Source organism: Odocoileus virginianus, chromosome 9 (genome assembly GCF_023699985.2).
Source record: "Odocoileus virginianus isolate 20LAN1187 ecotype Illinois chromosome 9, Ovbor_1.2, whole genome shotgun sequence".
NCBI lineage: Eukaryota > Metazoa > Chordata > Mammalia > Artiodactyla > Cervidae > Odocoileus > Odocoileus virginianus.
In genome coordinates, this window is record NC_069682.1 from 34,138,505 (window position 1) to 34,165,909 (window position 27,405).

General features: G+C 38.9%; 1 protein-coding gene across 12 annotated transcripts in view; it reads left to right on the top strand.

Moving 5' to 3' along the window:
- Positions 1–3,805: 3,805 nt before the first annotated feature.
- LOC110124626 (ankyrin repeat domain-containing protein 26-like) overlaps positions 3,806–27,405 on the top strand; it is a 42,229-nt gene continuing 18,629 nt past the window's right edge. For 3 of the 12 annotated variants that reach the window (XM_070472181.1, XM_070472185.1, XM_070472187.1), the window contains exons 1-7: positions 3,810–6,033; positions 8,628–8,656; positions 8,754–8,826; positions 16,448–16,530; positions 19,793–22,406; positions 22,912–22,945; positions 27,185–27,337. In XM_070472181.1, coding sequence (XP_070328282.1) covers positions 5,907–6,033; positions 8,628–8,656; positions 8,754–8,826; positions 16,448–16,530; positions 19,793–19,870 — 390 coding nt within the window. In that variant the 5' untranslated portion in view covers positions 3,810–5,906 and the 3' untranslated portion in view covers positions 19,871–22,406; positions 22,912–22,945; positions 27,185–27,337. Of the gene's footprint in view, positions 6,034–8,627; positions 8,657–8,753; positions 8,827–16,447; positions 16,531–19,792; positions 22,946–27,184; positions 27,338–27,405 lie in introns of all 12 variants that reach the window. The other 9 variants (XR_011489441.1, XR_011489440.1, XM_070472182.1 and 6 more) reach the window with 9 other exon arrangements.

A 27,405-nucleotide genomic window follows, 5' to 3' on the forward strand; every position in this document is an offset into this window, starting at 1 on the left:
CCACACGTGGATTTTTTTATTTGAAAGAATCAAAAGAGAAACCCTTTTCATGAATTAAACAAACTTGTGATGCTAAGTCAAAAGATTAATTTCTGGTTCTAGGTTATGAGTTTTTGTTATTTTCTTATACAAGAGTACATCTTTAATTGCTATTTTACTTATAGTCTTTTAATTTAAGTTTCCAAAGAATATCTTGCTGAGCAGTTGTAGAATGTTTCTAACTTTGTAGTTAAATCAAATATTTATAAATTGTAAATGAAGCTCACTTTTATCTCTGTCTTGACATCACCTGGATGAATGGTGACTGAGATAGCAATGATGGGGACTCTTTAAATTGCAGCTAGTTTTCATTGTGTAATCATTGTGATTGAAATATCCATTTCAGTCAGTGCACACGGGTTTATGACTTTGATGGTGATTTCATGATGCTGGTGATGCAGAGAAAAGTAGTAAACCTGATTTCTCATTTGGCTTCTCGGCATCATAGAAGAGCAATCTAAGGTTTCTTCGACAGCATTGTGGCCACTTTGGGTCTTAGTACTTGAGAGCCATGGAACTGGAGGATGTGCTTTAGCTGTGCAGTCACACGACCTCCTAACACTTTATCCCAAGTCAGAGACTTGCCCACGCAGGCCTAAGAGGAGGAAGCAAATGCTTGAAGCTCATCCCAGGGGCAGGCTGCCTACTGCAGACCCAAGTTCACAGTGCTGTAGGCATATACATCTTTTCAAAGAAGAGATCTGGAACAAAGCAAGCACTTTTGGAGAAGTTCCTTGCCCCAAACTTACCCATTAGGTAAATCTCCTCGCTTCTCATCCCACAGCAAACATTATCCTCAATGGTGAAAGATTGAAAGCATTTCCTCTAAAATCAGGAACAAGATAAGGGTGCCCATTCTCACCACTACCATGCAAAATAGTTTTGGAAGTTCTAGCCACAGCAACCAGAGAAGAAAAAGAAAAGAATCCAGATTGGAAAAGAAAAATTCTTGCTGTTTGCAGATGACATGGTCCTCTACATAGGATACCCTAAAGACAGCGCCAGAAAATTACTAGTGCTAATCTATGAATATAGTAAAGTTTCAGGATATAAAATTAATACACAGAAATCCCTTGCATTCCTATACACTAACAATGAGAAAACTGAGAAATGAAGGAAACAATCCCATTCACCATTGCAACAAAAATGAAATACTTAGAAATAAATTTAACTAAAGAAAGAAAAGACCTATATAAAACTATAAAACACTGATGAAACAAATCAAAGATGACACAAATAGATGGAGAAATATACTATGTTCATGGATTGGAAGAATCAAAATAGTGAAAATGTGTATACCACCCCAAGCAATCTTCAGAGTCGATGCAATCCCTATCAGGATGCCAACAGTATTTTTCACAGACCTAGAACAAATAATTTCACAATTTGTATGGAAACCCAAAAAACCTCGAATAACCAAAGCAGTCTTGAGAAAGAAAAATGGAACTGGAGGAATCAACCTGCCTGACTTCAGACTATACTACAGAGCTACAGTCATCACGACAGTATGTATTTCTTTTTCTTCCTGGCTATATCTTGCCTCTACTTCTGCCATCTCTGTAGAACTATCCGCCTGCACCCTGACACTATTCTCAGAGAACATGGAGTTCATCAACTTGTCAAGTTCCTATAGTCCTTAAGGCTGGGAAACCCAGACTCAAGCAGTCATGTCTGTGTCACTGCCACTTGATGGGTGACCTTAAAATTTCCCAGACTTTGATTTTGTCACTAGTTTATCTTTTCTCCTCAAGAAAAATTCCAACCATCCACATCAGTATGGGTCCTACCAAAGTATTTGGCCTTATCTCTTCACCACCCTCCTCTGCCCCTCAGCTCTGCATCTAACCAGCCAGACTGTAGGATCCCACAGGAGCGCTTCCTCACCTCCAGTCTTTGTACGTGCTTCTCCCCTCTACCTCCTGTACTTTCTCCTGTCCTTCATGTATCTACTTCCACAGCACCTGCACCAGAAAGCTGGCAGTATTGACACAAAGCTGGCTGTCCTTCCTGAGTGTTCCTTGTGCCGTCTTTTCTATCTTAGTATTTATGACTCTGCATGGAAATTACCTGTTTGTTTTTGTAGTTTATGGGATATCATTTTTCAGGGTGGCCTGGGTCACCTTCGTCTTGTAATTCCAGTGTGTGTCACAGCACCTTTGCACATAGTTACTGAGTAAATGAATGAAGAATGAGAAAACCGGAAGCTCTGACATTCAGCCACATGTGTGACCATGGGCAGTTTATGTAATTGTAATCTTGTATTTTGTTTCCTGTCATCTATAGATATGTTTCATTTTTTGGAACACTTAGAAATATCTCAAGTTTTTTTTTTAAATTAATACTTAGTTAACTCAAGTATTTTAGATAAAGAATGTAACCCTTTTTCTTTCCAGTTGCTGCTGAATTTGAATCTGAGTCCTATGGAGTGTCTCCTCTAGGATCTACAGATGGGTCAAATCTATATCAGAACCTACTTTTGAAAACATCACAAGAATATGGACAGGTTTTGAAGGAAAAATATATGATCTGAAAGATAAATAGTAAAACTTTCCCTTCTGGACTATTTTCATGACATTTTAGTTGTTTCTCATTAAACATGATGAGAACGTCTTTTTTAAAGGGAAATATTTTTGTGTGTATGATGAAAATTTATATGGCATTTTAAAAATGCTACTTTTAAGTAGTATTAATATTACTTTTAAGCAGTAGTTAGTATCTAAGTACTTTTGATACTAAGTATTTTCTCTGCACCTAACTTACAGCAGATTTAAAAACCAGCACTGTTAAGTTTTCCATATTCAAAGTGAAAGTGTTAGTCACTCAGTCATGTCTGACTTTGTGTGACCAATATCCTGGAGCCCGCCAGACTCCTCTGTCCTCCACTATCTTGTGGAGTTAGCTCAAATTCTTGTCTATTGAGTCAGTGATGCTATCCAACCATCTCGTCCCCTTTCTCCTCCTGCCTTCAATCTTTCCCAGCGTCAGGGTCTTCTCTGATAAGTGGTTCTTCACATCAGGTGGCCAAAGTATTGGAGCTTCAGCCTTAGCATCAGTCCTTTCAATGAATATTTGGAATTGATTTCTTTTAGGATTGACTGGTTTAATCTCTTTGCAGTCCAAGGATTCTCGCGAGTCTACTCCAACAGCACAGTTCAAAAGCATCAATTCTTTGGCACTCAGCCTTCTTTATGGTCCAACTCTCATATCCATATCTGACTATTGGAAAATAGTGTCTGTATGTTAACCACAATCTCCTAATTTTTCCCTCCCCTCATGTTTCCCTTTCATAACCATAATTTGATTTTGAGATCTGTGAGTTGGTTTCTATTTTGTAAATGAGCTTATTTTGATTAGATTCCACATGTAAGTGATGATATTTGTTTTTCTCTGAGTTACTTCACTTAGTATTGTAATTTCGAAATCCATCTGTGTTGCCTCAAATGGCATTATTTCCTTCTTTTCATAGCTCAGAAATACTCCACTTGGTGTGTGTGTGTGGTGTGTGTGTGTGTGGTGTGTGTGTGGGGGTGTGTGTGTGTGGTGTGTGTGTATGTGTGTGTGCGGGTGCATGTGTGTGTGTGTGTGCAGTGTGTGTGTGTAGTATGTGTGTGGTGTGTGTGTGGTGTGTGTGTGTGTGTGTGTGTGGTGTGTGTGGTGTGTGTGTGGTGTGTGTGGTGTGTGTGTTTGTGTGTGTGGTGTGTGTGTGTGTGGTGTGTGTGTGTGTGTGTGGTGTGTGTGGTATGTGTCTGTGTGTAGTGTGTGTGTGTGTGGTGTGTGTGTGTGTGATGTGTGTGTATGTGTGCTGTTTGTGTGTGTGTGTGGTGTGTGTGTGGTGTGTGTGGTGTGTGTGTGGTGTGTGTGTGTGTAATACTGCATCTTCTCTATCCATTCTTCTGTTGGTGGACACTTAGGTTGCTTCCGTGTCTTGTCTATTGTCAATAGTTATGCAGTGAATATTGGGGTGCATGTATCTATTTGAATTATGGTTTTCTCCAGATAATATGCCCAGGACTGGGATTGCTGAATCCTATGGCAAGTCTATAGTTAAGTTTTTAAAGAAACCTCCATAGAGTTCTCCACAGTGGGTGTGCCTAGTTACATTCCATAAGCGGTGTAGGAGGGTTCCCTTTTCTCCACACTCTCCCCAGCATTTATTGTTTGTAGATTTTTTGACAGTGGCTATTCTGATTGGTGTGAAATGATAGCTCAGTGCAGTATTTCTGCATTTCTCTAATAATTAGTGATGCGGAGCATCCTTTCTGAACATCCTTTCCTGTGCTGTTTGGTCATCTGTAGGTGTTCTTTAGAGAAAAGTATATTTAGATCTTATATTCTTTTTCTGATTGGGTGGTTTGCTTTTTGATATTGAGCTCTTTGATGTGTTTAAATATGTTGGAGATTAATTCCTTGTCAGTTGCATCATTTGCAAATATTGTCGCCCATTTTGTGGGTTGTAGTCTATCTTGTTTATGATTTCCTGCGTTGTGCCAAAGCTTTTAAGTTTAATTAGATCCCATTTGCTTATTTCCATTTTTATTTTCATTATTCTAAGAGGTGAATGAAAAAAGATACTGCTGTAATTTTGCCAGAGAGTGTTCTGCCTGTATTCTCCTCTAAGAGTATTATAGGGCTTGTCCTTATATTTAGGTCTTTAGTCCACCGTGAGTTTATTTTTGTGTATGATGTTAGGGAGTGTTCTAATTTCCTTCTTATACATGTATGTAGCTGTTGAGTTTTCTCAGCACCACCTATTGAAGAGGCTATCTTTTCTCCTTTGTATAGTCTTGCCTCCTTTATCATAGATTAATTGACCATAGGTGCATAGGTTTCTCTCTGGACTTTCTGTCTTGTTCCACTGATCATTTCTGTTTTTGTGCTAGGACCAATGTTTTAATTACTGAAACTTGCAGAGTAGGCTGAAGTCAGGGTACCTGATTCTGTCAGCTCTTGCTTTTCTTTCTCAAGATTGCTTTGACTATTTGGGGCCTTTTGTTTCCATACACATTGTAAAAAATTTTTTGTTCTAGTTCTGTGAAAAATGCCATTGGTAATTTGATAGAAGTTGCACTGAATCTGTAGATTGCTTTGGGCAGTACAGTTATTTTGACAGTTATATAGTTGTAACGTCGCTTTGATTTCTGTGTTTATTTGTTTCCTCTCTGTCCTTCTTAGTTTAGGTAAGGGTTTATTGACATTGTTTGTTCCTTTCAGAAAATGAACTTCCAGTTCTTACACATGCACGCTGGGCAGTATGGCATGCCAAGCCTCTGTGCGCATGGGGAATGTGTTTCGAGGTGTCGCTTAGCAACGATCATTATGGGATGAAAGATTCTAAACCGTTGAACTTCCCAGTTGGGCGGTTGTGGTGGGACTGCTCTGGCTTAACTCTAGTGCTCCTGTTGGGTTTAGGAGACTGTGTAGAGCTAAGGGGGAGGTGAGGTGTGTTTGGAGCTTGTACGCTCTGTGATGAAGAAGTGTTTTGGCTTCCGGAGTAAGAAGGGCATCTGGCCCTTTGGCTCCTCCATCAACCCGGTGAGAGACTGCGGTTATTAGTGATTTTTTTAGTAAGTGCAAACCATTTTGGATAGCTTAAGTAGCATGTGCAGAGTACATTTATGGCATCTGTGCTTGAAGTAAGGTAAAATAACGATTCCCTGTTTGAAGGTGACAGCTATGGAAGGAGGTAAGAAGGGCCTATCTCTTAGATGCAGACAATCACTTCCTGGTGATCCAGCACCGTGTTTGAATTCAACATCCTGGTTCTGTCACATAGCAGCTGTGGGATATTGGCAAAACCTGTCTTAACCGGGTTAAAAGGCAGTTTTTAAAAGTAGGATATTTTCTTCAACAGGGATTAGGAACTCTTCATGCAATTTATTATTATCACTATTTCTAGCCCAGTATCTCTGAGAACCTTCCACAGAAGTCTGTGGATCATTTACCTGGAACTGCTGGTGAAAGAGGAAAAAAAGACATTAAATGGACAAGAAGGAGGTAAGAACTGTATTTTACAGAAAAGTCATTTGACAGAACATTGATTGAAAATGGGAATGCTGATATATTCTGATAGACAAAGAAAACCACCTGTCGAATGGGTAGTGAGAAAAAGATGAGAAAAGGAGGGCAATTGTGTATCTTGTCAGGTGTCAAGCACAGATTACATTGAAAATCCAGTTTAAGGAGCTAAATTATTAGTTTGTGGACTTCCTTGGCTGTCTGGTCCAATGGTTAAGACTCTGTGCGGTTAAGACTCTCCAATGCAGGGGGTGCAGGTTCAATCCCTGGTCAGGGAACTAAGATTCCATGTAGCACATGACCAAAAAAAAAAAATTATTCTGTTTGAAGATACTCTACGACCTAAGGAAGGTCAAGAAATAAGGGGCAAGAGGGAATGAAGGATGAGAGAGGCAGAGGGCACAGGGAGGCAATGAAGAAAAGGAAGCTCAGGTCTGTGGGGGAAGGTGGAATAAGTAATAAAGGTCTTTAGATAAAGGGAGAGTATTTGACATGGACGATGAATTTCAAGTGAGCTTCCAGCACCAGAACTTGTCAGAGAACAGCAAAGTCCTCCCCTCTTTCTGTTTTGCTCATTATTAGGAAAACATTGAGAACTGAGGTCTAGGCAGGCAGACCTGTGTTTTATCCTCTGTGGAGGAGCACAGGCATAGGTGCTCAGCTGTAAATGTTTCAGATTGATGTCATACGAAATGTTGCTGCTTTATAGGATTGTGTCACTTAGGCCACAACAAGAGAACTGGAAAGAAAGAGAGCAGGGGATGTGACGGGGAGATCAAGGAACACACAGTCTGAACCTGAGTCCACTGGAAAGTTTCCAACTTCTAATACAGTTTCAGTTTGGGGGGAAGTTTAAGAGTGAGGAAACGGAGGCTAAGTTTTCAGGAGAATGAATTAAGTTGAAGTAATGTAGAAGCAGACTCCATACAGACCAGAGTTCCTCAAATTTTAACTAGTTGTTTGGGGACCATGTGTGAAGTGCACATACTGAGCAGGGGGCCTGGGAATCTGCGTTTCTAACAAGCTCTCGGAGTAGCAAGGGTGTAGCCTTGCATTTAGAGAAATCTGGAAGAAGAGCACTGGATAGTGCAGGACATAACAGGATCAAGGAAGAAGCATTATTTTGTTTTTCTTTCTGAGCGTGTTTATAGCCAGAGGGAAGCAAAGAGTTGAAGCAGCAGTTATAGGTGTAAGATACTATTACTAAGCAAAGAGGGAGAAAGAAATGGTAGGGATGATCCATAGAAAGAATGGAAAGGGGGAATTAAGACCACAAATCCAGAGATTTGGAGAGGAGAGAATCTAGTGAAAGGACAAAGGGAGGAAAGTAAGTCCTTAGGGAGGTGAGTTTGGAGTTGATGACACTTGAGAGAACTTCTAAATGGCTTCAGTGTGTTTACACTGAAAAGAGTAAGATCAAAAAAAGATCATTGTCGCTCCTGAGAATCCTGGAGGTGGGAGGGGGTGCTAGAAGTGGTGGACACCTCAGCCACTCCAAATAACTTTCAGGCATCAAAGATATATGTTGTACTGGTATTTGTTATTCAAATTAGATTAATTTGAAAATGGAGGCATTGACTTTTTTTTAAAATATAGCTGATTTTTTGAAAGTTGTTTCATAGAAATCCTTTGAAGCATTAGCATGATGTACCAAACCAAACTAAGTTTTGAAACAAAACAGATTAATAGGGTTCATTCCCTAAATGCTAGAGTTGTTATTTTCAATAAACACTACACTGATTTTGAAACATGCAAGATTTTTAATATCTAATAATTCTGTGGCAATTCAGTTATTATTTCCTTTTTGATAATTGTATATCAATATTGAGAATTTATTATTTCTTATTTCCTAGATGTGTCTTATATACTCTCTTGCATGAGTGGATCAAGAAACTTTAAGATGGCTAAACTAGAGGAGCCAAGACATGTAGGCATTCCAGTAGCCCACATGGATATGGAAAAATCATGAATATTTTTATGAGCCATTTTTCTACAATTATATATCCTAGCTAATCAGTTCAATACTCTTTCTCTGATGAGAAATGAATTATACTTTCTGGTAAACTGGCATCCCAACTGTGCACTTCTTAAATGACTGGACAGATTGAAGAACATGATAAATACTTGTCATATAATGGTGTAAATGATAACTGCTTGTGTTGCATTCAAGATATGCTGTTGCATTTTACCATCAGCTTTCACATTTATCTTCTTGGGTTCATGATTTGCTCCTCTGATTAAGATTTATTTTCTCCTCATCAGTCAGCATGTTCACATTGGTCTGTGTGCACTTTAATATTTTATAAAGCCATTGAAAACCTAATGTTACTTTTGAGATCTTAACTGCAAGTTTTGGTAAACCTGTATTCCTATTTTTTCTTCACTGTCTTTAGTGGATTCATATGTCTGTCTTACCAGTGTCCTAATATCCCCCTAAAAACAAGACACTAAAACTGAATGTATTCTGTGCCAAGGCTGAGTGTGAGGATTCTGTTCAGTATTAACTCTACATGAATGTACAGCTGGCTTTCATATTTGCATGTAATAAACTCTATGTCCCTTTTTCCTTTTAGACTCTCCTGGGAAATATCCTAACATGAAGGTAGAAACGTTTATGTTTTTATGTTGAATTGTGAACTGTGGATTGTATCATATATGTACATTATTTAGTAATCAACTTGTTTCTAAACCCCATTCAGCCTGCAGTCAGAATGAAAGATTCTCTTCCTAATAAAACAGTCAGAATGAAGAATTTTCAAACATCCAGTTCAGGTAAATTTTGCAGTGCTTAGTTAACTCTGGAAAGAGGGACACTGAAACATTTGAGATGCTCAGTCTTCATACTCCTAATGTTTTTTTTTTTCCTGAAAATTTAATTGAAGACTTTGACATACATAAGGCAAATGTTATTGTTGATAACTGTGTTTTGAAACAAAAGATATTTACAAGCATAAGAACAAGAAATTTTTAAAATGTAAGCTTCAACTCAAGATGTTTCTGTATATGATTTGATACCCTGAAGTTCTCAGTTTGGAATCGCTGTACTTCTCAGGAATTCTCAGAGAATAAATGTTAGACTGTAAGATTTTTCCAATGTCCAAAAATGCTTGTTTGAACTCTGACCTTTCCCTAGAGTAAAACTTCACTTGCTAATATGTCAGTTGTATTTCAGCTTATAATTATTTGATTATAGTGTTGTTACACAGATGAATGTAGGTCAATCAGATGTTTTGATTAGCAGACTGTGTGTGTGTATTTGTGTGTGTGTGTGTGTGTGTGTGTTTGTGGTGTCTTGGATTATTAGAAGTAGGGGAAGTAATACATTAATGACTATTTGATAGACATAATCTTTTAAAACAGATTCTAAAAGTTGTTCACTTTAGGATCCTTTTATACTTCTAAAAATTATTGAGAATTCCAAGGAACTTTTGTTTATGTTTATTGATGTTTACTATATTGGAGCTTGGTTCTGTTCAGTCACTCAGTCATGTCTGACCCTTTGCGACCCCATGTAGTGCAGCACACCTGGCTTCCCTGTCCATCACCAACTCCCGGAGTTTACCCAAACTCACGTCCATTGAGTTGGTGATGCCATCCAATCATGTCATCCTCTGTCTTCCCCTTCTCCTCCTGCCTTCAGTCTTTCCCAGCATCAGGGTCTTTTCCAGTGAGTCAGTTCTTCACATCAGGTGGCCAAAGGATTGGAGTTTCAGCTTCAGGATCAGTCCTTCCAATGAATATTGAGGACTGATTTCCTTTAGGATGGACTGGTTGAATCTCCTTGCAGTGCAAGGGACTCTCAAGTGTCTTCTCCAACACCACAGTTCAAAAGCATTTCTTTAGTGCACGACTTTCTTTATAGTCCAACTCTCACATCCATACATGACTACTGGAAAAATCATAGCTTTGACTAAAGGGACCAATGGTGGCAAAGTAATGTCTCTGCTTTTTAATATGCTGTCTAAGTTGGTCCTAGCTTTTCTTTCAAGGAGCAAGCAACTTTTAATTTCATGGGTGTAGTCACCATCTGCAGAGATTTTGGAGCCCCCTAAAATAAAGTCTGTCACTGTTTTCGTTGCTTCCCCATTTGTTTGCCATGAAGTGATGGGACCAGATGCCATAATGTTAATTTTCTGAATGTTGAGCTTTAAGCCAGCTTTTTCACTCTCCACTTTCACTTTCATCAAGAGGGTCTTTAGTTCTTCTTTGCTTTCTCCCATAAGGGTGGTGTCATCTGCATATCCGTGGTTACTGATATTTCTCCCGGCTATCTTGATTCTAGTTTGTGCTTCATCCAGCCTGGCATTTCAGATGATATACTCTGCATGTAAGTTAAATAAGCAGGGTGACAATATACAGCCTTGGCATACTCCTTTCCCTATTGGGAATCAGTCTGTTCCATGTCCAGTTCTAACTGTTGCTTCTTGACCTCAGGAGACAGGTGAGATGGTCTGGTATTCCATCTCTTGAAGAATTTTCAAGTTTGTTGTGATCCACAGAGTCAAAATCTTTGGCATAGTCAATAAAGCAGAAGTAGATGTTTTTCTGGAACTCTCTTGCATTTTCAATGATCCAGCGGATGTTGGCAATTTGATCTCTGGTTCCTCTGCCTTTTCTAAACCCGGCTTGAATATCTGTAAGTTCATGTTTCATGTACTGTTGAAGCCTGGCCTGGAGAATACTGAGCATTATTTTGCTAGTGTGTGAGATGAGTGCAATTGTGCAGTAGTTTGAAGATTCTTTGGCATTGCCTTTCATTGGGATTGGAATGAAAACTGACCTTTTCCAGTCCTGTGGCACCTGCTGAGTTTTCCAAATTTGCTCACATATTGACTGCAGCACTTTCACAGCATCATCTTTTAGGATTTGAAATAGCTCAACTGCAATTCCATCACCTCCATTGGCTTTGTTCGTAATATGCTTCTTAAGGCCCACTTGACTTTGCATTCCAGGATGTCTGGCTCTTGGTGAGTGATCACACCATTGTGCTTATCTAGGTCATGAAGATCTTTTTTGTATAGTTTGTGTGTGTGTGTTCTTACCACCTCTTCTTAGTATCTTCTGCTTCTGTTAGGTCCCTACCATTTCTGTCCCTTATTGTGCCCATTTTTGCAAGAAATATTCCCTTGGTATCTCTTACTTTCCTGACAAGATCTCTAGTCTTTCCCATTCTATTGTTTTCCTCTATTTCTTTGCATTGATCACTGAGGAAGCCTTTCTTATCTCTCCTTGCTATTCTTTGGAAGTCTGTATTCAAATGGGTATATCTTTCCTTTTCTCCTTTGCCTTTAGCTTTTTTTCTTCTCTCAGTTATTTACAAGGCCTCCTCAGACAACCATTTTGTCCTGTTGCTCCAGAGAATCCTGGAGGTGGGAGGGGCATTTTTTTTTTTTTTTTTTGCATTATTGCATTTCTTTTTCTTGGGGATGTTCTTGATCACTGCCTCCTCTACAGTGTCATGAATCTCCGTCCATAGTTCTTCAGGCACTCTGCCTATCAAATTTGATCCCTTGAATCTATTTGTCACTTTCACTGTATCATCCTAAGGGATTTGATTTAGGTCATACCTGAATGGCCTAGTGATTTTCCCTACTTTCTTCAATTTAAGTCTGAATTTGGCAATAAGGAGTTCATGATCTGATCCATAGTCAGTTCCTGGTCTTGTTTTTGCTGACTGCATGGAGCTTCTCCATCTTTAGCTGCAAATAATAGAATCAATCTGATTTTGTCATTGACCATCTGGTGATGTCCGTGTGTAGAGTCTTCTCCTGTGTTGTTGGGAGAGGGTGTTTGCTATGACCAGTACGTTCTCTTGGCAAAGCTCTGTTTGCCTTTGCCCTGCTTCATTCTGTAGTCCAAGGCCAAATTTGCCTGTTACTCCAGATATCTCGTGACTTCCTACTTTTGCGTTCCAGTCCCCTATAATGAAAAGGACATCTTTTTTGGGTGTTAGTTCTAGAAGGTCTTGTAGGTCTTCATAGAACCATTCAACTTCAGCTTCTTCAGCATTACCAGTCGAGGCATAGACTTGGATTACTGTTATATTGAATGGTTTGCCTTGGAAATGAAAGAAATCATTCTGTCGTTTTTGAAATTGCATCCAAGTACTGCATTTCAGACTCTTTTTGACTGTGATGGCTACACCATTTCTTCTAAGGAATTCTTGCCCACAGTAGGAGATATAATGGTCATCGGGGTTAAATTTACCCATTCCAGTCCATCTGGGGACTTCCCTGGTAGCTTAGTCGGTAAAGAATCTGCCTGCAGTGCAGGAGACCTGGATTCAATGCCTGGGTCAGCAAGATCTCCTGGAGATGGAAATGGCAACCCACTCCAGCATCCTTGCTTGGAAAATCCTATGGCCAGAGTAGCCTGGCAAGCTACAACTCATGGGGTCACAAGAGTTGGACACGACTTAGGGGTAAACCACAAACCAGTCCATTTTAGTTCACCTATTCCTAAGATGTCAGTGTTCACTCTTGCCATCTCCTGTTTGGCCGCTTCCAATTTGCCTTGATTCATGGACCTAACATTTCACGTTCCTATGCAGTCTTGCTCTTTACAGCCTCAGACTTGACTTCCATCACCTGTCACATCCACAACCACGTGTTGCTTTTGCTTTGGCTCCGTCTCTTCCTTCTTTCTGGAGTTATTTCTCCACTAATCTCTAGTAGCATATTGGGTACCTATTGACCTGGGGAGTTCATCTCTCAGTGTCCTATCTTCTTGACTTTTCATACTGTTCATGGGGTTCTCAAGGCAAGAATACTGAAGAAATACTGAAGTATTTCCTTCTCCAGTGGACCATGTTTTGTCAGTATGTTCCACCATGACCCGTCTGTCTTGGGTGGCCCTTCATGGCATGGCTCATACTTTCACTGAGTTAGTTAAGACTGTGGTCCTTGTGATTAGCTTGGTTAGTTTTCTGTGACTGTGGTTTTCATTCTGTCTGCCCTGTGATGGATAAGAATAAGAGGCTTATGGAAGCTTCCTGTGATGGGAGAGTCTGACTGAGGGGGAAACTGGGTCTTGTTCTGATGGGCAGGGCCATGCTTAGTAAATCTTTAATCCAATTTTCTGTCAGTGGGCGGGGCTGTGTTCCCTCCCTTTTTTTGACCTGAGGTCAAACTGCGGTGAAGGTGATGAAGATAATGGCACTTCTTTCAAAAGATCCCCTGCATGCCCTGCTGCACTCAGTGCCCCTGACATTACAGCAGGCCACCTCCGACCCTTACCTCCGCCAGAGACTCCAGGAAAATAAAACTAAAAAATGTAAAAATACAAGCACACACAATCATAATGGCTAATTCCACTAGTCATTAGAGTTCTGATATCACTTATCCTGTCTCTGGAGAACTCTGCTGTGCACTCAGAAAATAATGAGAATGGAAGTAATGTTCAGTGTTGTTGTGAAAATAGTTTTGACCTTTTGGACCCCCTGGCCTAGTGGGTCTCTGGACTTCAGGGATTCTCAGGTCATACTTCACAACCACCGTTTTAAACTATTGATGTTGTTGGATATGAAATGATAAAGGGGACCTTGTTGATACATGATGACATGGAGTTTAAAGTTTCACTTTTACATTTCTTGCTTGTTTCTTTGAGTTCTCTTAAGAAATTGTGTTTTCAGCTGTGTCCACATAGTATATTAACTTGTTTTATTATTTGTAATGAATTAAGAGTTCACAGGGGATGTTGGTATAAAGGAATGTTGTATCATTTAAAAGCAGTATATAGAAAGTCAATTCTGATTCTACAGGGATGCCCAGTCTATTAAGTAACCATGTCTAATAATGTGTTGTCCATAAATACTAATTAATTTAGCACCTCTAATTAGTCATATGGTCAGGGCTATAGTAAGAAATCATACAGTGTTTCTTTTTTCACTCCTGTACCTTTTTATTTTCTATCCTCACCTTTGCATTTACAGAAGAAGTTATCTCCTAGAATAGTGACTGCAAGCTCTAAACTCAAAGTGTTTGTCTTTTTCTTTTAATCTATACCACTGAGTCGTTTGCTCTTGTTTCTCCATGAGCTTGGTAGGTCCAGGAAAAGCAAATTCAAATAAAACACCTACAGAGTTCCTTCAACACTGGGCAATGTGAAATAGGAAAACTACAAAATAAATAGAAGCATCTTCGGTCAGTTCATGTTGATCATTTCTCATCTCAGTCGATACCTTTTATAAAATAGCAAGCAGAATCTACTTCTTCGGGGTCCCTGGATTTGTACATTTATTAGTTTCTTAAAATTTTATCTATACTGTACCCTGAAAGTTTTATATCTTAAATATTTCTGTAAACACTCCCTCAGTTTAGGCCTGCATCACCTTTTCTTCCCCACTATTCATGCCTTCAGATTTGTCTTCCTCCAATTATTTGTATGCCTTTCAAATTCATCCCTCCCATGGCGTTTAGAGTCACCCATCTCAAAAGCATACGTGACCATGAAGCCCTCTAAATCATATTAACATCTAGACTGCTTAAAATACCATTGATGCTTTCATAATCTGACTTCTGCCTGACTCTCCATCTCTAGCCCTTTCCGCCCTTCCCTCTAGAATTCTGCATTGCTGTTGATACCCTCCTCACCTGTCCCTGTTGTTATTATTTAGTTGCTCAGTCATGTCTGATTCTATGTGACCCCATGGACTGCAGCACACCAGGCTTTCGAGCCCTTCCCCATCTCCCAGGGCTTCTCAACTCACATTCATGGAGTTGGTCATGCCATCCAACCATCTCATCCGTTGTCATTCCCTTCTCCTCCTGCCTTCAATCTTTTCCAGCATCAGGGTCTTTTCTAATGAGTCAGCTCTTCGAATCCAGTGGCTAAAGTACTGGAGCTTCAGTGTCAACATCAGGCCTTCCAGTGAATATTCAGAACTGATTTCCTTGAGGACTGACTGGTTTGATCTCCTTGTAGTCCAAGGGACTCTCGAGTCTTCTACACCACAGTTGCAAAGCATCAGTTCTTCCATGCTCAGTCTTCTTTTTGGTCCAACTCTCACATCCATACATGACTACTGGAAAAGCCTTAGCTTTGACTAGATGGACCTTTTTCAGCGAAGTAATGTCTCTGCTTTTGAATGCTTTGTCTAAGTTTTTCATATCTTTTCTTCCAAGGAGCAAGTGTCCTTTAATTGCATGGCTGCAGTCACCATCTGCATTGATTTTGGAGTCCAATGAAATAAAGTCTGTCACTGTTTCCATTGTTTCCCCATCTCTTTGCCACGAAGTGATGGGACCAGATGCCATGATCTCCATCAGCCGTGTCCCTGCACTTTGACAAGTATCTACACTGTCGTGTGTGTGAGTCCCTTCCCGTCTTGCTGCAGCCTTAAGTGCTCTCCCCCTCCTGCCCTCTGTTCCCTTGAATTGTGTAAGTCTCTGCTCAGGCATTCTGTCTAGGAAAGCCTTCCGTGACACCTTCTATCTACATTTCCCCTTAAACTCGAGGGTCTAGTACTGAGCAGAAACCCAAGAAATAATTATTGAATAAGAGACACAGGGGCTCTGTATCAACCTAGAGGGGTGGGATGGGGAGGGAGATGGGATGGAGGTTCAGAATGGAGGGGATACATTTATAACTATGGCTGATTCATGTTGACCTTTGACAGAAAACAACAAAATTCTGTAAAGCAATTATCCTTCAATAAAAAAAAAATGAAAAAAAAAAAGGACTGCTTGTACAAAGGTGATTTTTAAGAGCTTCTCCTGTGCGGTCTAGGAACTGAGAGGATAGACATATGAAGAAATAATTTACAGTTCAGATGTTTATCTGTCACTAGGAAAATCTAGAAAGATACACTAGAAAAATCTTTAAAGTAATAAGGTAGCTACACGGAAAGGCATACTTGTTTATCAGGGGAAAGATAGCAGTAATCCAAAGACAACTTCACAAAGCAGGTTGAGTCTTAAAAGATGAAAAGTAATTTGTCAGAAGAGTACAGGAAAGCATTTCAGATGAAGGAACTGATAAAAGCTAAAAAGTAACAGGAATTTTGTAAACCATGAATAATGTTGCAGTTGAAGCTTGGCATGTTGTTATAAAGGTCCTGTTATGAAGTAGAGAAGAGAAGATATTGTGGCTTTATGTGTCTGTCCAGTATTTTGAAATTTTGTTTGGTTTCTGATTGTTTTGTTCACTGATGTTTGGATGAATTTATGAATGAATCTTTGAGCCGTTTGCCTGTAACCTGGTGACATCTGGTATTTCCCAAATGGTTTGTTGAAGTTTTTAAATCATTGGAAGTAGTTCTTAAAGAAGTAAATATTCAGCTGAATACTTAAGATTGACTTAATCTGTCATTTGATACAATGTTGTAGATTTATGTTTTAAATGAAGATTGTGTCTTTTATCTAAACATTTTAAGTAATTTTAAGTAAACATACAGATTTGTCAACAGAACTAGATTTGGAAATGAAACCAGAGGAAGAACAAGAAAAACTTGATGAAGATGAAAATAGCCATTCACAGGTATGTAAAACTGTATATTTCAATTTCTGGTTTAATACTGTAGGAGAAAATGTGTATCAAACAAGGCAAATTAGAATGGAAAGATAAGTTAAAACCCATCACAATTGAGTTAAAGCAGAAGTTCGGTGAAATTTGGGAGGAATACTAAATTACCATTTGTCCTATGGAATATCCACTGTGTGATAACCCTAAAGAAGAAACAAACCAAAAGAAAATATTTCCTAATCTCACAAATAATATACCTGATTGTGAGGAAAAAGATGCATTTGGAGTATTTGTCTCTCTAATTTTCCAAGCATTTCCTGAACAAAAAGAACCCAGTCTCAAAAATGTTTTTCCATTGTCTATAAACTCTGGGTCCCTGGGATAGACTTATTGGTCATCTTCAAAGCTTTGTCTCCCTGAAAATAAAGTAGACTTTGAAAATGATCAACTAGACATTGAATATGTGTTTATCAAAGTTGAGGAGAGTTTTTATAATGATACAGAAAATAAAAAAGTAGGAGACCCTGTAGTTACATTTGAAGTGAAAGGAAATCAAGAGATTGATATGCAAATATCACAAAATATGAGGCAAGATCCCACTAATCATAAATTAGACATGAGACAGGCATGTCATTGTAGTCTGCAGCTTGTCTGCTCTGGTAAGATGAAACATATAATTCAAATAAAAATTCATGGTCCTCCTGCTGTTGTTAAAATACTTATCTGAAAAATAAAGCAATATAGGACTGGTTCCAGAAGCCACTGCATGAAGATAATTGCAGTGCTAGTGACAATAAAAGCATGGAACCCAAATTAGAAAATGGGAATTCTTCTCCACCTAATAGTCACAGAGCATCCAAAGTGTATCTAAGTGAAGAATGACAGAAGGATATGCAGAGGTTTAAGAATGAAATAGACATGTTACAAGTAGTGTTGTTAGCTTTGGAAAAAGAGAAAATTCAGCTTCCAAAAGAGGTTCAGTTCAGTTCAGTTGCTCAGTTGTGTCCGACTCTTTGTGACCCATGAATCGCCCCACGCCAGGCCTCCCTGTCCATCACCAACTCCTGGAGTTTACTTAAACTGATGTCCATCGAGTTGGTGATACCATCCAGCCATCTCATCCTCTGTTGTCCCCTTCTCCTCCCATCCCCAATCTTTCCAAGCATCATGGTCTTTTCCAATGAGTCAGTTCTTTGCATCAGGTGGCCAAAGTATTGCAGCTTCAGCTTCAGCATCAGTCCTTCCAGTGAACACCCAGGACTGATCTCCTTTAGGATGGACTTGTTGGATCTGTAGAGGTTCATTTACTCTTGCTTTGGTTTTTCTCTTTCTTGATGATCTGGTCCCTTTTGATTTTCCACTTATGAATAAAGTGGGGTCATCTAAATAGGTAATTGTGTAGAAATCAATTATTTTTGCTATCTCAATAATAGGAATTCAGGAAACTATTTTCATGGTTTTTGTCCTTCAGTCAATGTAATAGCTAATTCTGTCTCTGTCAGTCTTTCATATGGACTGGGAAACTCATTTAACTATGTACCATGTGGTCTTCTGAGCCAGAACAAGCACCAAGGAAATTGCTTAAGAAGTATAATCAGCTCTGGTTTTGCGTGTTTGTTTTTTCCTTTAACTCTGTTGGGTTAAATATAAGTTGTATTTCCATAGAATGGGAAGAAAGCAGTGACTGAGAGAAGGGACATAAACACGTGTTCCCTCTAATCTCTTCATTGTGGTTGAGTGTGTGTGATCTCTGCTTTCTGCAGTCGCTGAGCACTTAGATTTCCAGCATGGCCACTTCAGGATCTTTTTAATAACAAATACATGTGCTCCCGCATATGCTTTAATCACCACTCTCAGATGTTTCTTTTGAGACAGGCCTTTCCATTATGTTGTTTACTAAAATGTAGAAAGCTTTGGCGTGTGTGATTTTGTCACGTAGTTAGTGTGTGTGTGTGTGTGTGTGTGTGTGTGTGTGTCCTGTCCATTACTCAGTCACGTCCGGCTCTTTGCAAACCCTTCGACTGTAGCCTGCCAGGCTCCTCTGTCCGTGGACTTCTCCAGGTCAGAAAGAATACCACAGCAGGTAGCTGTTCCCTTCTCCAGAGGATGGCCCCAGCCCAGGGATCGAACCCAGGTGGGTTCTTTAACATTTGAGACACCGGGGAAGCCTCTAGGTAGTATAAACTCTGAGCAAAAAAGAAAAAAAAAAAAAAAAGTGTAAGTGTTTATCTCCAAAGGATAGAACTGAGTTTTGAGATGCTGTGAGAGTTTTCTTTCTTCAGTAATAGGTTTTTTAAATTGTTTGTTTGCTCTTTTGTGTAAGAGGTGTTTTGATTGAGTTTGAACAATAGACAAAAAACAAAAACAAAAACCTCTATGTATTCTCCTGTGAAAAAAGAAAAAGAGATGAGCCCTACCCTCAACTAAGGCATTGAATTATTGTGCCAAAGTCACACTTTTAACTTACCTGGTTAATCTGATGAATTCATTTGGTAATTTATCACATTCAATGTCACAATTGTATCATCTCTTTTGGTGCCATAAAATGCCAGGGAGTGCCACCTTAGGGACTTTGAACAAAACCTTGAATTTCTTTTGATTTTATTGCTGTCTTTGGTAAAAAGTGAGGCAATAGTTTAGGTAATTATTTCTATACCCTCTAGCTGTAAGGTTTGATGGTTATTGAATGTGGAATTGAGAAGCATTACTTATATTCCAAAATTCCACACTAACTAACAACTCCTCAGTTTCTTTCTACTTCTTGTGTTTTGGTAAACTTTTGTTCATTCATTTTAGTGAAAAGCATCACTTTTTTGCTATCTCCTGGATCCAAGTGAAAAAAGAATTGTAAAAGGCAGAGGGGAAAGAATAGCTTTAGTGCAGAAAGAAGAAATGTTTCTGTTTCTGAGGCACTAAGGTGTCACATCCTCTACATCTGACTGTTCAATGGAAAATCCAGGTGGTAAAGCCCAAGACAGACTTTGTGTCTTTGTCTTTTTATTTCTCTGTCTCTGCCAGTCAGATGGGGAAGACTGAATTAGAATAATTGTATCTTATTGAGAAAGCTGTTTTTGAAATTTCGTTTCTTTTCCTCAAACAGAAAGAGCAGATTTTATAAAAACTTCAGTGACTTGTAAGTGATAAAATTAAAGTAAACACAAAAATATTTTTATCAGTTAAATTCAGGGCAAACACTGAATCAAATAATAAAATTGAAAACAAAGATCTTTATAGTAAAGAAGTAGCAATTATTCTTGGTGTCAAACTTTCATTAAAGGTTGAAGAAGAAAAGCACAAAAGTAGAAGTGGAAGTATCAAGACAACCTGTGTGGTGCTGCTGATGAGAGTGGGCTGATTCAGCAGAGAGAGAGTGGAGGAGACAGCAACCAGGAGTTTTTTGCTGTGGAGAACGAAGGTTCTGACGGGTAATGCTACATCAATGCTTAACAGCAGGTCACTTGTTATTTTCCTATAAAATAATTTCAAACTTGAGCTAATGTTTGTGATTTATAGGTTTTATATTTTACTATCGACATAGTTACTTTTAATACTCTTGTCCTTTAGCCTTATACTAGAGTTCCTTTGTTAACATACCACCAGGTTACATATTAGAGTATTCTGGATTTGACTGCATGCTTGCCTTAACCAGTTTGTTGTATATTTAAATTCATTTTGTCACTAATGAACATCCTTTCATTTCAGTTTGAGGACTTCTTTCAGCATTTCTTATGAGGCAGGACTAGTGGTGATGAACTCCATCAGGTTTGCTTTGTCTGGGAAAGTTTTTATTTCTCCTGCATTTCTGAAAGACAGCTTTTCTGGATAGAGTACTCTTGGTTGGCAGGTTTTTTTCTCCTAGCACTTTGAGCATGTCCATGGATGGAGGTCAAATTGTTGTTTTTGGGAGAACTGATGAGGCATCGGTCTTTCAGCCATGATGCTGATGTCACCCCAACATATGGGTGATTTAAAAGTAAACTGCCTTCCCCTGGCCAAATATTTCCTTGATTTCTTCTTTCATGGTATATGTGCCTCATGTCATTTAAAATATCATCTAAATTAAGTGTTACTTTTTTCTTTGAATTCTTTTTTTAGTTTATTTCTGGCTGCGCTAGTTCTTTGCTGCTGCGGTGCTCGGGCTTCTCAGCGTGGCGACTTCTCTTGATGCTGAGCTTGGGCTCTAGGGTGCTGGCTCCAGTCGCTGTGGAGCACAGTTTAGTTGCACCATGGCATGCGGGATTTCCCCTGACCAGGAATTGAACCCGTGCCCCCTGTATTGGCAGGTGGACTCCTAACCACTGGACCACCAGGGAAATCCCTAAATTCACCATTATTATATTTAGAAGCAAAATAACAAATATAGTGTAAATCTAATTATGACTCCCATGTCTAAGAGTCAAGGTGCTTAGCCAATGGACTCCATCCAGGTTTTCAGTGTAGCTCTTGAGTTTCTTCTCTATGTCCTTCCAGATGCATCTCTCTACTTTCTTGCATGTATTTTGTACTCTTCCTTCCAGGTTCCTAGGAAACAACCCAGATGCCATGTGCCTGATGTTTGAGCTCATATTTGAATCTCCAAGTGGAATGATTTTCTTCCTTTTCTGTGTCTCATGACCTCCTCTCTTCACTTCTGCAAATCCTTCCTTATTTCACGTATCACTTTCATATGTCAACTTTTACATATCATAATTGTATATCTGTGGCCAAGACAAGAGATTCCTCAATTATAGTGGATGAACACTGGTGAAAGGTTAAGGTGAGGACCAGTGCCTTTGGCTGGAAGTCATTCTGTAAATAGTCCCCTTGGAAGCTGGACTAAGGTGAATACACCGTAAACATTCTGCAGGGAATATTATTGGGACAGACAGTGAAGAAGTGGATGGTAACTGAAGAGGAATGTGGGGATCAAAGGTGTTTCTTATTTTATGTTAAGAAGGGAGCTTTTAGAGTATGTATGCTATTGGAAATGAGCCAGCAGAGGTCGTGTTTATTTAGTTTAATCTTGTTTGCATTTCCAATTCTAGAAAGTTTATTGATTGTATGACTTTATCTATAAAGCATTACAGTAAACTAATTGTACATAATACTTCTGTTCATGTATAGTTTTATGCTAAGGGCTTGTTCATTGGTTCTGAAGTATAATATTCCTATGTAATTGAATATGCAGATGATTACTTAAGCTAATTCTATCATATATTGACTTTCAAAAATGACATAATTGTGAATTTACAAACATTTAGGCTATACTGAATAGGATTTGATCATTCCTTGATGATTCTAGTTGATAGTAACATCGTGAGTAGCTATGATTTTGTAAGGTACTCTGAAACATCACATCATATTAACTTCATAGTTGTTTATAGATTCCAGGGAAAAGGGGAAGATTTTGTTTATATTCAATAGAAAAAAAACATTAACAGTCTTTCACAAATTATTCCTTTTGGATGATTAAGATATAAATGACAAAACCTGTGCTTCCTGTACTAAGAGTGTCATTAACACATATTATGTGCTCAATAAGTGTATGTCAGATGCATGAAGAAACAGCAGAGTGGTTGAATGAATGCCTATTGATGAATTTCTTTACAAAAAAACAGAACTTTATTAAACTAGATTTCCAGTCTTGCCTACCTCTGAAGTCTTTTTAATTTTTGAGAAATATGTTTAAAGATTCAGAAATTATTCTTTATAGCTATAGCTAGACATGAAATAATACTATAGATTCATTTGCTCTCATATTACTTAAAAAGACTTTTCAATATTACTTTCTCAGCATATTTTGGAAGAGCAGTGTTGAAGCCAGGTTTCCTGGGCTTGAATTCTGGGTCTGTGGGTGACATGCTGAGTGGGCTTGAATCCTGGGTCTGTGGGTGACGTGCTGAGGGGCTTGGGTGAGTTCCTCAGCCTTTGTGCGCTCCATTTCTTCTATACCCATCTCCCAGAAAGACTGTGAAGATTAAATGCCTTTAAGACATGTCAAGTGTTTCTAATAATGCATAGCGATGCATAGGACATCCTCAAAAAACTAATATCTTGGTTATCCAAATAGGTTTCTTTCTTAGAAGGACTGAAGGAATACCTCCCAGATAGGTTTTATTGCCATGAAAGTTAGTTCTTATTGAAAAGGACAGGTGAAAAAAACACTGGTATACTGTTTCCTATCACATAATGCAAGTAACGTTATATTTTTTTGTTTTCCTTGGATCTAACTTAAATCTTTATTAATATTACTGATATATTTTTTTGTCCTTTAATTCTCCTCTTATTTATTTTTGCATCCTCTTATAGAAAATTACTTGCCAATGCAAAGAGTTTGTATAAAAAAGAAAAGTTTAGGTATTGTTTGTATTTTTGAACATTTAATATTAACCTGAAAAGAATCATTTGTTTTTTTAGGCCTGCAAAGAAAACACCATGTGAAAAGAAGAAGGTATAGTAAAAACAATGAACTTTCAAAAATATTATCCTTGTCGGAAATATTTTGTAAAAGGAATAGTGGTAAAATAGAAAATCATCCTTTGTTGTAGAGATGTTTACTTTGAAGACATCATTTAGAAACATTGTTGATAAAGTTATCCTTTTGATAAAAATCTCTTCTTTTAAGAAATGTCTGTTTTTGCTTTGATAAAGAGATATTTATCACCTCTGTACTCTTAGTATATCTTATACATATTTTAAGGACATTGTGAAACAGTATTATTTATGTGTAGGTCAAAGAACAAATTAATGACATGAACAACCTGGATGACTTAACTCAGTTGTCTGATACTGTTTCTGAGGATAGCGATGTGCTTTACTCTATAAATTCCACATTGCAAGTAGGACGTCTTGACTTGGTGTATGAAGGTAGAATCACAGTGTAAATGTTAACAGAAAGTCTATCTGTGTATCAGTTCAGTTCAGCTCAGTCATGTCTGGCTCTTTGTGACCCCCATGAACCACAGCACGCCAAGCCTCCCTGTCTATCACCAACTCCTGGAGTCCACCCAAACACATGTCCATCAAGTCGATGATGCTATCCAACCATCTCATCCTCTGTCATTCCCTTCTCCTCCCGCCTTCAATCTTTCCCAGCACCAGGGTCTTTTCAAATGAGTCAGCCCTTCGCATCAGGTGGCCAAAGTATTGGAGTTTTAGCTTCAACATCAGTCCTTCCAATGAACACCCAGGACTGATCTCCTTTAGGGTGGACTGGTTGGATCTCCTTGCAGTCCAAGGGACTCTCAAGAGTCTTCTCCTACACCACATTTCAAAAGCATCAATTCTTCAGTGCTCAGTTTTCTTTATAGTCCAACTCTCACATCCATACATGACTACTGGAAAAACCATGGCCTTGACTAGATGGACCTTTGTTGGCAAAGTATTGTCTCTGCTTTTCAATATGCTGTCTAGGTTGGTCATAACTTTCCTTCCAAGGAGTAAGTGTCTTTTAATTTCATTGCTGCAATCACCATCTGCAGTGATTTTGGAGCCCAGAAAAATAAAGTGATATATGCACACCTTGTCAGTACTGCTCTAGAGCCAGGGATATGTTACAGTGCTGTGCATCTCAGAAGTATGTTTTGCATTAAAAGAACATGACAGTGAGTGTATGCTCTGAGCCAGAGGCCTGTGATCCTTCTCACTCACTGTACCTTCTGCTGACTCTTCTTTCCTGTGCCTTCACCCACGATCAGGTCAGCATCATTTTCCTCCTAGAGGAACTGAAATAATCTCAGGACTTCCTGCCACTCCACCTGGCAGAACCTCAGCCATCTGTAATTATTACAGCATTACAGCAACTGTAATTATCACCTGTTTCTAAAAATTCAGGTCTCATCATGTTACCCCCTCGCTTAAAGCCCAGCTGTTGCTTCTCTTTGCTGCGTGGTTAAATGTCACAATTGTCTAGCTTCATCTGGTTTTATTTTTTGCCCTTCTTTCTACATAAATTTTAGAATCAGCTTGTCAGTTTCCTAAAATGTCTGCTGGTCTTGAGGTTTTCCTTTTCCTTCAGTTCAAAATGCTCTGCACTTTCTCTTTATCACCTCTTTGATCCAAGGGTTATTTAGATCCGTGAGATTTAGTTTCCAAATATTGAGAATTTTCCAGAGATCCTTCTGTGCTCTTGCGTCTCATGAGTTGTTAGGTGCATCCAGAGGGGCCCTGGGGCTAGGGCTGATTATTTCATGCCTTGGAGGCAAGACCTTGCTGACTACCCTGTTCATTCTGCTGTTAAGTAGGAGTTTTTCCAGGCTGGTTCAGCAGAATAGGTAGAACTCCTGCGACTGAGTGAGCACCCGGCATGGTTTCCTGTAGTCTTTCCAGGAAAGTTAACAGTGAGATGTTTTCCCATCAACTTTATAAAGCAGAAAGTAAATTCAATAAGCTAAACATCAAGCTACATCAGAGGAGAGTTGATCTCAGAGAAAAGACTTTGATGTTAGAATGTGTCCAGAGAGACCTAGGCCAAACAGAGTGTCAAAAGCAGGAAACTGAACACATGTATCAGAATGAACAAGACAAAGTGAATGAATACCTTAGAAAGCCGTAATCATTAGAGGAGAGATTATCTCTACTCCAGAGTGAAAATATGTTGCTCCGACAGCAACTGGATGATGCACAAAACAAAGCCAACAGTCAAGAGAAGACAGTCATTAGCATCCAAGACCAGCTTCTGCAGATCATGAAAAAAACTTCATGCTGAAAATGATAAACAGCGTCTGATGCTGGAGGAAAGAAATAAGGAGTTAATCAACCAGCCCAGATTGGGTGCATGAGACAGGTGCTCGGGCCTGGTGCACTGGGAAGACCCAGAAGGATCGGGTGGAGAGGGAGGTGGGAGGGGGGACTGGGATGGGGAATACATGTAAATCCATGGCTGATTCATTTCAATGTATGACAAAAACTACTGTAATGATGTAAAGTAATTAGCCTATTAAAAAAAAAATAAGGACAAAAAAAAAAAGGAGTTAATCAACAAACAGAATCATTTAAAAGAGAGGATGTGTCAGTATGAAAATGAGAAAGCAGAAGAAGAAGTAAGTATCCAAAAGGAGAAATAATTCTTGGACTTCCTGAATGAAAATTCAAAGTGATTCTTGATTCTGGCTAAATGGTGAATCTAGTTGAATGAAAAAATACACAGGCTGTGATTATATAGTCTCTAAACAAGCCTAAAAGCACACCTTGTATCCAGCAAAAAAATTAGACCCAAGAGATGCTTCAGTTAGTTTGAGTAGAGACATCGTGTTGCTTGTGAAATGTTAAGAGATTAAGTTTAAAATTTTTAATATAGACAGGTATTAGGAATTTAATCTTTCACTATTAAGAAAATAATTATAATCTTTATGTTACCACATGTTGGTATAATGATGAAGCAGATAGAAGAAACACTCAAACCTAAAATGAATATTTTGAAATTAAGCTTCAGTTCCATGGATTACTTTGACAGTCAATTCCATGTTTCCCATGTCAATTATATATAGTACTTTGGCTTCAGTAGCTTGTCATACCTTTTTGTCATACTTGTTGGTATAATTTTAATGTTATTCATGTAAATTTGAATTAACTTGTAAAACATTTCAGGCTTGAATCATTTATTCTTATGGCCTCTCAACTCTTTAAAGAATTGTCACTAACTGATAATTCATTGGTAAGTCATTTAAATATACTTGTATTAAATCATAATTTGGGACTCACGTGGTGAGCTCTAACCAAACTCTTCTTGATTTAATCTTCCCACTGCTATTTGTGCTGTTTACTTAGAACATGTTTATAATTTGCTAATAATTCTCATTTTAAGGATCAATTGCTATCATTTGAATATCAGATTGCCCAATAAAAATGAAGGGTGGCAGGATTTGTGAGCAGCAGGAATGGAGTGAGTCAGGGAGAGGGTTGTAGGGGCTGCAGTCCAGAGGCAGGTGGAAGCCAGGTTATTGAGGCTCCTTGAAGGCCATGGGAGCACCCTCATTTGTTAAATTTCATTTTTCTTTTATGTTGGAGTATAGTTGGTATACAATTTTGTGTTAGTTGCAGATGTAGGGCAAGTTGATGCAGTTATACACACATCCGTTCTTTTTCAGTTCCTTTTTGCATGTGGGTGACCAGAGACTGTTGAGCAGAGGTCCCTGCGCTCTCCTGGTCCTTATGGTCAGCCAGGGGCAGAGGTGGGGAGGAGGGATACGTTAGGAGTTTGGGATTAGCATAGACACACTACTAGATATAAAATAGATAAGCCCCAAGGGAATGGCCTCATTTTTCTGCTGAGGATAGGAATCTCTTGGAAAGATCTGAGCACTGGATAGAATTTGTGAAGACCTCTGAAGTTAATCAAAGCCTCTAATAAAGAAAGAGGGTAAATGTTCCACAGGGTGGAATTTTCCACCACTTGTCCCACATTCACACCCATTTCTTTCTGGACGTGAGGTGGTGAAGCTCTGCAGATTTATTGGGAGGGGCAAGGCGTGGACAGTGGGTCTGCATCTTTTGTCTGAGTAAGTTAATATCAGGAAGGCCGGAGGGTGGCCCCTTCTGTGTCTGTAACCAGATTCAGTGAGGAGGGCAAAGAAGGTGAGTTGCTGTCTGTGGTGATAATTTTCAAAGTGCATATGTTGGAGTTATCTGTTATTAACATAACGTCATAGTAAAGTGTTTTGATAAACTCAGTGACAGAGCATCTTATTAGGCAGTTGTGAGACAACTTCGGCAAGAACTGGCTGATGCCCTGAAAAAGCAGCCTATGTCAGAGGCTTCACTGCAAGTCATGTCACATTATCAGGCTAACTTAGAAGCTGAGGCACAGGATTTAAAGAGAAAGTTACATCAACTCCCAAATCAGGTATGTATGAAATTGAATGTGTGGACAGTTAATATGTAGGATAAAGTGTTTTAAGACACTCATTTTCA